The following is an 11,732-nucleotide window of genomic DNA, read 5'->3' as shown; positions in this document are numbered from 1 at the left end:
AATGATTATGAAGGTCAAAGTCTCTCTATGGTTACCTCCGACTAGCAGTTCCACCGGCTCCGTGACGAGGTGGGAGTGGTTCAACCGGTGGCCATCCAGGGCGAGAACACTGTGAGGTGACGAGCCCGGGAGGAGTCCAATGTTCAGTCCTCTGGCGAATCCCTCGTCCATGAATTCAGTGTCTGCCCCAGAATCAATAAGGACAGACAGGTTATGGGCTATGGCTGAAACAGTGAAGGTAGCAGGTAGCAAGAGGTCTGGGGAGACAGAGAGTGTAGTGCGGCTCAGGAGGGATCTCCCCCCTTACTGAGCCTTGGCTTTTACTGGGCAGGTGCCAATGTAGTGACCCACTGCTCCACAGTAGAGGCAGAGGTTTAATTGACGCCTGCGATGGCGCTCCTCACTAGACAGCTTGCTCCTCCCCAATTGCATGGGTTCAGGATCAGCTGCGCTTGGGAGGGGTGAAGCCTCTGCTGGTGCAGAGGAGAACGACCTGGGGTGAAACTGGTTAGCTGCCCGGCGCTCCCTTCGACGTTCCATAAGTCGAAGGTCAATCCGGGTTGCCAGATCCTCCAAATCCTTTAGTGTCCGTGGGAAATCCCGGGTGGCGAGTTCATCCTTTATTTTTTCATTTAGACCAGTAATAAAAACATCCATCAGGGCGTGCTCATTCCAGCGGCTCTCAGCTGCTAAGAGATTAAAGTCAATTATATATTCAGAAACAGACTTATCACCCTGCCTGAGGGTTAGGAGCCCCCTGGTGGATTCACGGCATGGTAGCACAGGGCTGAAAACTCTGATAATCTCCTGGGAGAAATCGTCATATGAGTGGCAGATGTCAGAGTCATTTTGCCATTCAGAAGTTCCCCACAATCTTGCCTTACAGGTCAGCAGGGAAATTACATATGCAACCCTGGAGCAGTCAGAGGGGTATGCAGATGGCTGTAACTCGAACTGGATCTCACACTGCGTGAGGAAGGCTCGGCATTGGTCCGGATCGCCCCTGAACAGTTCCCTCCCAGCCTTAAATCTAATTTATTCTTCACACATTTTTCCTTTGCTTTATATTCTGTTCAGCCTAAGCTTTCGTGGCCAGATCATTTTTTGTTTTCCTGTGAGTCTCTCTGTTCAGTGTGTTGTGTTTTGTTCAGTTTTCTTCCATGGTTCATGGATCATGGCAGCCAGTGGAAAGAGGGTTTGTGTCTGTCTCGTCTCCTGATCGTCCACTGTTCCTCCCCTGCTGAGTCTTCTGAGTTTTGGCTCTGTATGCAGGGAGGTTCAGTATTTACCCTCTACCACTGAGCCTGCCCATTTGCGCCTGATCCCATCTGCTCCTGTGCGTGTCCGCCTGGTGATGTTTCTAGACTGTGTCGGACTCAGAACCTGCCGGGAGCTTGTGGATACCCTGGAAGCCTGGATCCTGTCACCTGTCTGTTCCTGCCTGATCTGTAACCCTGTCCAGGATCTGCTTCCTTCGGGTCCTCTGAGACTGCAGCCCCGGGGACACTCTGGGTGATGCGCACCATGTCATCCAGTCAAGCGGCTGGATTGCTCCCCTTTCCAGGGAGATGGACCGGACTGTTAAACCGGGTAAGTGACCAACTCAGATAATCATCTTCTGTCAGATAATCGTGGTCACTTACCTGTGTTTCTCCCTTAATCAGAATGTCTGAGATTGGGCGGTGCCCCGCCCCCCACCTGCAGTCGCTGTTATGAACTTTCCTTCTGGCTGTCTCTCCTTGAACACTGGGTCCATCTGTCCCGTTTCATGACAAGAATACACTGATACACCGCCTCTGATGCTTGGACGTCTCGATGCCCGGACCTCCTAATGCGCGGACCTCTTGATGCTGTCCCTCATAGACTTTGCATGTAAATCAGATGCTCCGACGACCATAACATGTTTGTTGTGATTACCATAAAAACTTCCCCTCCCTTCCATGCTCTGACATTCATCACCAGGACATGGGTTTTTAGCTCCACTGTTCCTGAAGCTCACACCAAGTGTTTTTGTTTTAGAGCAGCTCCACCAACAAAACTGCTGCTTCAAACTTTGAGTTTAAACCTTGGTGAAGCTGCAGCTCAGATCTATCAGGATGTCATTTGGTTATTAGCCCCTGGCCTTTGTTACACTGGGCTTTATATAGTGAGATGTTGTCAATCTCCAATGACAAAACTCCACTTTCAATTCATCTGATGTTAGTCCACTGGACTTTGTTTCCAAGTTTGAAGACATTTATCTTCCTATCCAGGAAGCTTTTTCAATTCCAAATGTCAGAAATAGTGTTGAGTTCGAGGTTTTATACAGTAGCCCAACAAAGCCTTGTTTTTGTTTAGAAAACAAGCAAATTGAAATGGACGAACAGGTCCACCCCCTTTCTTGTATGAAGATCCTCCACCCAGCAGCCTCCTCCAACCTCCACTGATCTTAACCTCCTTCTAAAGTTTTGTTTGGACTCCTCTCCTCATAAAAATGAATCACCTCCCCCTGAGTTCCCAGTCAGCCTCTCAAAGGACCCTCCAGGAACTGCCTACACACAGAGTTCAATCCTTCACCCTCAGCCTTCCCCTGTCATCTCTACCAGAACGATTCAGGACCTTTGAACCACTGCAAAGTAAGAACCCCCTGATCTGCCGATTTCTTCAATTTCTGCACTCACTGCTTTACTGAGCTCCATATGCAGCCTGTGTGCTCTACAGAAGTTTACATGATCAATGTTTGCTAACTAAAATATATATATATATATATTTTTTTTTTTTCTTTTACAGCAAAGTTCTGCAGCCGGGAATCACTAAATAAAGATGACATACAGCTAAAGAAGTAAAATACAAGAAGCCTAAATGATAAAACTCTGAAAACCTCCAATATTCTTAACCTCTGTCGTAAGCAGCTTCACATCAACTATCTACTTCCATCCACCATGTTTCTCATCTGAGCAACAACTACACTGATAACATGGAGCAAAGGTTAATTGCTGCACCTTATCAGCGAGCCAAAAGCAGTCAGAGAGGATATTTGTAGTAGTAGTTTGGGACTCATCTTCATTGAAGCTACAGCTCAGATCTCTCAGTAAGTTCATTATTTAATAGGAAAATAGTTTATCTCTCTGCTGGATGTAAAGACATGATGTGATATGTCAGTGAGACCACCTCCAGTTTTTAAATCCTGGTTGTAGAAAAGTTCTTCAGCTCTGACCCACTTCACCACTTCTGCTGCTAACATGATACACTTTGCACCTGGTCGCATATAGCAGCACCCTGGACCTCCGCTAATAAAGGTAAGAACCCAAAACCTCCTTTACCTTCTTCCAGGCTTTACCTGGCTGCCTTCGCTGAACTCCACTTTGAACTTCTTAAACTTTTGTCTTTAAAATAAAAAAAATTCTGTGGCGTTTTATGCGTTTCTCTGGTAGAATTCTGAAAATCTCACAATAAGCATATTGGCAAGCAGTTGTTTAGACCTCCGTCTTCACAGCAGACATGATTTCTAGTAGCAGAATCTCTCAAGCTGAGAAGTTGCATTCTTCATGCTAGAAACCATCTTTACAATTGTGATATTGGAGATCTCATTACAGCTACAACCATCAAAACCTTTGATTCACCTTCAGTTTTCTTAGATGTATAGATTTTTAATCCTAACCTACTAACGTCTATTTCAACAGGCGAGGTCTATTTCAAGACTAAAGGCTGATCTCCTCAAAAATCTACCAAAACCAAAGTTTAACCTGAGATCTTAATTCTTTGTTCATTATACAGGAAAGTTATGTTCTGTATAATAAAGAACCGATCATACATCCTCTAACTTGGCCACAGCGTGCATGACTTTCCCCCTGGACTCTGTGGGATCAAATCATGCCTGTTGCATGTTTTCCCACACGTGCAAAAAAAAAAAAGCTCTCAGAAAGGACTCTGAGAATATTACTCATTATCCAAACCATCAACCTATAATATGTGGGAAAGCTTCACTGAACGTCAGGTCATAAACCTACAGATAAATGATTTTTTTTTAGTTTATTGCTGTTTTTTTATGGGAGGGGAGGAGGCATAACGAATGGCAGCGGCTCTGGCATGCTCCCTAAAGATAATTGTAACCATATAAAATAATTTTATCATTTGCAGCTAACCTCCTATTGCTATGGGTGAATGGAAAAGCATCTCATTTTTAACTTGTATCTCATATATCTTTTTTAACATCCGCTGTCGGTACATGAATATCAAAACTGCCGTATTTGATTAAACAGGTCAAGCCTCCGCTTGTGCACACTCCCACCCTAGATACATTCTGGAAAAAACAAGCCACTCCTTAACTCTTATACGCCATCATTTTACAAACTGTGTTATCTTAGGAATGAACAAATCCAACGTCTGACACATTTGGGGATTGTAACTGAAGCTAAGGAGAATGGACAGTTGGACGAGGTAAGGCTCATAGGAGCCTGCTTTTTTTTAAATGTCTTTAGTTTTAAACATTTTAAAAAAATATATGTGCTGCCGTCTTTTTTTTTTATTCCATTCATCTGATTTTAATCATAATGATCCAATTTTGATAAACATTACTGGCATGTTTTGTTATACTCTCCACAGACAGAAACTTTTTCCAAGTGACAAGAATCATATCCTCCGATTGACGTCTTATCTTAAGCTTTTTACTTTCCTGCTCTCTTTGGCTGCCGTTGGGGTCTTTTTGCAACCTCGTATCAGCAACTTCCTCCAGTTCGATGGTCCAAGTCCATGCGAATACGATAGGTGTTTTTTTGAGGATAACGTGTTGTTCCGTCACTATCTAAAAACTTCTGTCAAACCCTTTCTGTCAGCCAAGACCCGGCTGTCGATAGATGCTTTCACATGGTGGCAGGCAAGTTTTGACATTAAGGGGTGTCTCATCTGTTGCAATTTGGTACAAATGGTCATGTCTTGTGTATTCACTGTGTATTTGTATGTTTCAGAACATACAGAATGAGCAACGTAACTTCAGTTTTTATGAAGAAACTGTGGATATGCTTTTTGGGATTTTTCCACCAGTTCCAGATCTTGGAAATGCCAAATCTGGTGGCAACGTGACATGTGCATTGGTGGGAAATTCTTTTAATTTGAAAGGTTCAAGTTATGGATCAATTATAGATTCCAAAGATCTCATTATCAGGTAAATCTTGAGTAAAATATTGCCCTACCTGATTTACAATCTGAATAACATCGCAATAAATACAGCTCTCTGTCCAAATCAGAATGAACTTTGCTCCAATCGAAGGCTATGAAAAAGATGTGGGGACCAAAACATCTCATCATGTCATGTATCCAGAGAGTGCCGTTGATTTAGACAAATCTACTCATCTTGTGCTTGTTCCATTTAAGATACAAGATATTGAGTGGCTCATCAAAGCCTTTACAACAGGATTTTCTGGAAGGTAAGTCATTTTTGTTATTGCAAATATGTTTTTAAAATTGCTAGACATTGTAGCAGTTAGCTTACAATGCATGTGACATTTGAATGGAAACATGGAAGTTGGCTGTTCAGCTAGCAGTAGATTGTGCTCAAAGTTTAAAATTGTAATTTATTGACAGGTAAATGTCAGTAAATGACATTCAGAGATTCACTTAATAGAAAACAGAATGAATATGGGCACACAATTTGTAAGCAGTCTAAAATAAATTGTATCTGCAATTTTTTTTTTGTTGGAAATCAGCCTGACAAAATAGGGCAAAATCTGTATAAACAAAAAAAAATGCCTTTATTTAAATAGCGCTACAGCTACAAAGGAGAGGGTGATGACGTGGAAGAAGATTGTGGCTGACGTTAATGCATAGGTTTTTATGAATTGCTGTATGGCATTCATTTTTTTTATTTTTATTGACAGGCCTTTTACATTTAGTTAAAGCCCTCCTCCCTCTTTTGTTCTATTTGTAGAACACTGAAATAAGATTCTTCCTTGTCAAAATCGCTTTTCTGGTCATAACTGTAATAATAGAAGTTCTAAATTAAATCTTTGCCAAAAGAAAATTAATTACAGAAAGTAAAAAGAAAAACAACAAAAACCAAAATAGTTCTTAGAAGAAGTCATTTTTATATACCTAGAAATGTTTTTAAATGGCTCTTTTGACATTCAACAGCTTGACTGAATATATATTTAGGATATCTACAATACATTTCTTCATAGTCAATATAACTGCAAATGATGATCAGCAACACTAGGAGTATGGAGATCATAAATTCATTTCTAGAGATCCAGAATGTTTATTCTAGATGTGAAGAGTTCCATTTTGTTTGACATGGTCATTATGTTCAAATATCAGATATCAGACATTATGGTCATTATGTCCAAATATCAGATATCAGACAGGCAAATGTAGTCAAAGTAATAAACTAATACAAATCAAATTAGCTTGCCATAGCCTGTTGTAACCATGAGAACATTATGGGGAAAACTAGTTTATTGCTTGAATGGTAGCTGGTGAATGTATACTATTTAGGTGAAAACATCAACAAGTAGGACCTGTGCATCAACTCATGGGGTTCCTTCTCAGTTTGATTCTTTCTTCCATCACACAGAGAAAACTAAGTGTTTGCAGCTGCTTCAGATGTCATCATCCCATTAAACAGCCGTTATTAGTGGTTATCAGTTGCATAGAATGGCTTCAGATTATGGCTCCTACCTCCCAGTAGGCTCCGGAGGTTGGTATCAAAGAATTAATCCTAATCCTAACCCTGAAATATTCCCCCCCCCCCCATGGAACTAATTAATCTATGTATGTGTAATCTGAAAATAATTTTAGTGGTTCTTAATGCACTGTAGTAATTAAGAAAAATTATCTGTATGTCACTCATATTAAACACAAATCTCACAGCCTGTCAACTGAGTTGTAGAATCCTCTCCCTATAAATATTTAATTATCTGTGTACTATTGTTGATTAATGACATCCATAATCCATGTTTTTAAAACCTAATGTGTCTAATAAACCTAGTGATTTTTTTTATTTCATTTTATGCACAAAAGTATGACCAAAATCTCCTGACGTCAGGAAATAAAACCTGATTGGCTTTAAAGAGACGGCAGACAAAGGACACTGAGTTTACTGAACAAAAACCTGCTCCTGACCAGGTCAGCTCTGGGGAGAATGTTGCTACGGTAACAGAAACAGAGCTTGAGTAAACTCTCTTTGTGAAATTACAAACTCAGAGTTTCATTGATTTTAGGTTTAGAAAACTTAAACGTTTTCAGTAAACCTGCTTTTTGAAACAGACCCATGATATCTATAAAAAAAAAAAAAATTAAAACTCTTCAAAACAGTTTACTCTTTTCTTCTTCTTTTACAGAAGTCCCCATAGAGTTATTAGCCTACTTATACTACTGGTGTAAATTTAGAAAATGCCACACTGTGCTGTTACCTCAAAGTTTTCAATAACTGTCATAGAAATGTGTTCCACTTATGATCTACTGCTTAAGCTAGACATAACACCTTGAGCTAAAGCTAACCTGAAATCAATATTTTAATCAGAAGATAATGATTGACTATTTAATCTTTTAGTCGAAACACATCCTTGTGATAAACCTAACAAACTGTTGTGTTCCTGATGCTAACTGTAAACAGCCTAGAACCTGGAGCTCTTTAGCTCTTCGCCTGGGTTAGCATCTCCTAGCAGGAGCCGCACAAACACCAGCTTTTTCAGCCAACTCTCCCCTCTTTGTCTGTTGGTCCTCGTCTTGTGATTTCTATATTGCCGCCAATTTCAGCACACTTTAGTTCAACCTGAATAAATTAACTGTCATGATTTTATCTAAAGATCTGACCCACATGCAGAAGACCAAACAGAGAGACCAGGGAAAAGTTTAACAGGTTTTATTGAGAGTTGGTTGAGAGGAGTCAAGTGCTGCTCTGAACACTGTAGAACCGGGACTGAAAAGTGAAGGGTAAGATTCTGCGGTTAGTTCAGGCTCAGTAGGAAATTTGTGTCTTCGATTTGAAGAAGGGAATTAAGGCAACAGGACTCACGTTTCCAGAAAAAGGTGTCTCTTGTTGATTCCAGTGGGTGTGGGTTGTTTCAGTGAATGACTTGCTCGTTGGAGGGCGGACAGGGTTTACCCAGGTTGCGGTGTTTTCTTGAGGAACGGAGGAGCTGACTGCCACTTAGTTTTCCTGCGGTACTTGAACGGTTTCTTGTGGAGATGAATCCCCTGCTCAGAGAGACTCCCAAACAATCCTTGGGGAAAAGTACATCCAAACCACTAGCTTGAAGTTCAGCTCAGCTCAGTTTGATGCTCAGAGAATCCTTCCAGGGGGGAGAAGGTCCAAAACATCCAGTTTGCAGGATGGCTTCCTGCCGAGAGGCAAAGCCAAAAAAACAGCAAGGTTAAAACTCAGGTTGACAAAAAATCAGTTTGACTCAGCAAAACTCAGCTTGGCTAGAGTACCCAAAACTGGCAAACACTCTGGCGTCGAGGTAGTGGCAGTCAGCAGCTTAAGAGTCCTCCGGTAATGAGGCAACCATCCGCAGGTGTGTGAGGAGGCCAACGAGAACCAGGCGCCGCCTGGTGGTGGAGGGAAGACAAACAAAAGCACAACCCACACAAACTGGATTCCTAACATTACTGCTGTTTTGGCAAGACAGAGCTAGTGCTACGGGACCTAGCATACGTAATTTACCGTAATGCATGCAGTGTAAACAACACATAATTGTACAGCTTACAATATTTTTAATATATTGGACTTAGACTTAGACTCAACTTTATTTATCCCTTTGGATTACTCCTTCAGGGAAAATAAACAGTGTTTAAATTGAAAATATATAATTATCAAATAAGGTCTATTATAGCTAATTATAGAATCCTTTAAGTTGCTGAATATTCACTTCATGAAAATTATTTTTCCCGTGATTGTCCATATCAGTACAGTTTGATACATCGGTTTTACATCATCATATGAATATGAAGTTTACACTTGAAACTTTTTCTAACAGTTCATATTCACCAATCAAATCCAAAATAAAGGCCAACAAAGAATTGGTAAGTATGCTGCTAATGTTTTTGGCTATTTTTTTTTTTTTTGTTATACATAGATACTAGTTCAATTAATTCAGAGCTTTTTTTCCATGTAACAGGTGATGGTGGTCAGTCCAGCTTTTATAAAGTATGTTCATGAAGTCTGGCTCGAAGAAGTTGGGGATTATCCTTCTACTGGCTTTATATCTTTGGTTCTTGCACTGAACATTTGCGATGAGGTGAATTGTTTTTTTCTCTTTTTGAAGTTCTCAATTTCTAATCATGTTCCACTTTTAGATACCGTAATATAGTGATAGGCTTTCAAATATATTTTGTAAAATAGATGTGGTTGTGTTATATTCATAGTCTATCCAATACACCTAGAAGGGAAAACAGGCATGACTAAAAAGATTATAAGATGGTTTTGTCCTTTTGCAGGTCAGTGTATTTGGCTTTGGAGCAAACAGCAGAGGACAATGGAACCATTATTTTGAAAAATATACAGACATTAACTTGAAAACAGGACCACATGCTGGACAACATGAATACAACATTATACAAGATTTAGATTTTGGGAAAATAGTAAAACTTTACCATGGAGTGTGACTTATTTTAATCATTTTTTATTTTATTTTTTCATATGAATGGCAGTTCTGATAGTAGTGAAAATTAGTGTTGCACCAATGCTATTTTTTGGCTCGATACTATATGTTTTAAATTGATGTGCGTGTGTGTATATATGAAGAACTGCATACTACTTGGATGTAAACTAATTGCCATCATGGCTTTGTCAAGCTGCTGCCCACCTTTGTGAAGCAGGAAAAAGACTAATACAAAGTGAATCCAGTAGAACTTTTTATTGCCTATCTGGAATGGGTGACAATGGTTGGATAAACTTTTGTCTCTCAAAATGGTATCGATGCCCTATTTGTTGGTACTCGCCGATACCGATACCACCATTTTAGTGCTGGATCGGGGCCCCGCCTGATTCTGGTATCAGTGTGAGTGCAACACTAATGAAAATCCATTAGCTGGATTATGGAATTGATCAGGTTACAACTATCAGGTCCTATTCAAACTGACAAAAAAGGTCAGGAGTCAAAAAAATTCCTCCCCAAATGGTCAAAAAAAAACTAGTGGCATCACCCACTACTGGCGTTTTTGGTACTTCTATATAAATAGCTAGCTTCTAGGCTGTTTTCTTCCACCTTGTTTTTGTGTTTTTGTCATTTTCTTCTCATGTTTTGGTTTGTTCTTAGTCTGTGCTCTAGGTATTGGGCCCTTAGTGTTCATTTGTTCTATTTGATCTCCTTTTCTCTGTTCTCAGCTTCCTCACTAAGCTTCTTGAGTCCCACTTATTGTTTGACTCAGTTTTTCTACTAATGTATCCCCCACCCAGTTTTACCATGTTCCGTAAAACCCTTTTAAAATTCTTATTTGGTTTGAAATTTGCACTTTAAACTTTGTTATTGTGACTCATATTTGATTGTCTTCAGGTCCCTCTGTAACACTATTCAAACAGTGTCATAAGAATATGGCTGCTAAGAAAATAAAAAAATTGTTTAATTATTGAACAAATGAGTCGTCCAGAAAATATTTCAGTATCTACTGCACCTTTATTAGACAACCAGTTTTTTTTATATAGTCATCTGTCGTCAGCCAGATTTAAATTAGGCTGACGACATTAGGTCTTGGCTCTGCCTTTTAGTCTTCGGTTTTGTTTTACTGCTTTTGTTTTATATAATTTTCAGCATTTTATGTATTTTGTTCTCAGTTTTAGACACCTTGCATTATGTTGTGGCTTATATTACGGTACAAATAAATTTGCCTTTCTCTTTTGCCTTACAGCCGTTGTTCTTTTTTTATCATTAAACAATATGAAAATATTTTTCCTTCTAAATTCGTTTTTCTTTTCCCCAATAAGTTGTAAAGCACGTAAAGCAGTTACTTTTGCTTAGGATTAAATTAATTAATTAATTAATTAATTGCTGATTAATATGCAATGAGTAAAATAAATGTCCCCTAATAGAAAAAAAAGTATACTAAAAAACATATTTTAGGTAATTTTGTCATTTGTTTTTTTTACTTTAGAAATTGTTTTTATTTTAGTAATTATGTATTTATTTTAAGATATAACTATTTGTATATACTGTATGCAAAATTTTATGTACATCCGTTTTCACATTTTTTAGGTGTTTGAAGATACTTGTTTTCTGTTCTTATAAATGTGCTCGTATTTATATCTCTATTTTACTGTGTATATGTATATAGAGCCAATGTCAACACACTTTTATTTTGGTTAGTGACAATAAAGACTCACGCCTTAAGCTTAAATGTTTTTTTTATAACAGATTATAAAACCAGATTATAAAAAAAATGTTATAAAACTGTTGCTTCAATTGAAAAAATTTAGTTTGTAAAAGTGGAAAATTTATTAAATAAAATAAAATTTAAACCCTTATCCACTCTCTTTTTCCCCAGGGGTGAACTCTGAGTGTTCGGTTTGCAACAGCTGCTATCAATTAGTTCAATCAATTTTATCTAGGTCCATTCAATTAAACCCGTGTGCAAAAATTATGAAAAGCCATTATTAGTAGATCACCGATTTGACAGGTTACTATGACAACAGGCAACAAGAAGTGTCTATTTCACCCCACTGGAAATAGAGATTTAATGCAGAAATGCAAAACAATAAAATAAGGAGAAGGTTATTGTTCCGGTTAATGCGTAAGTTTATATGAAGTTGGCTATGGCAG

General features: G+C 38.9%; 1 protein-coding gene across 1 annotated transcript; it reads left to right on the top strand.

Moving 5' to 3' along the window:
* The first annotated feature begins 4,402 nt into the window (after nucleotides 1-4,402).
* Nucleotides 4,403-10,315, top strand: LOC107100129 (CMP-N-acetylneuraminate-beta-galactosamide-alpha-2,3-sialyltransferase 1-like). Its single transcript, XM_015398502.1, has 8 exons — nucleotides 4,403-4,419; nucleotides 4,702-4,855; nucleotides 4,947-5,143; nucleotides 5,226-5,405; nucleotides 8,955-9,000; nucleotides 9,096-9,215; nucleotides 9,415-9,558; nucleotides 10,304-10,315. The coding sequence occupies exons 1-8, from the start codon at nucleotides 4,403-4,405 to the stop codon at nucleotides 10,313-10,315; spliced, it is 870 nt and encodes a 289-aa protein (XP_015253988.1).
* The last annotated feature ends 1,417 nt before the right edge of the window (nucleotides 10,316-11,732 follow it).

Source organism: Cyprinodon variegatus, unplaced genomic scaffold (genome assembly GCF_000732505.1).
Source record: "Cyprinodon variegatus isolate N-32 unplaced genomic scaffold, C_variegatus-1.0 Scaffold938, whole genome shotgun sequence".
NCBI classification, from domain to species: Eukaryota; Metazoa; Chordata; class Actinopteri; order Cyprinodontiformes; family Cyprinodontidae; genus Cyprinodon; species Cyprinodon variegatus.
Note: the sequence above shows the minus strand (reverse complement) of the source record. Positions and strands in the feature narration are given on the sequence as shown.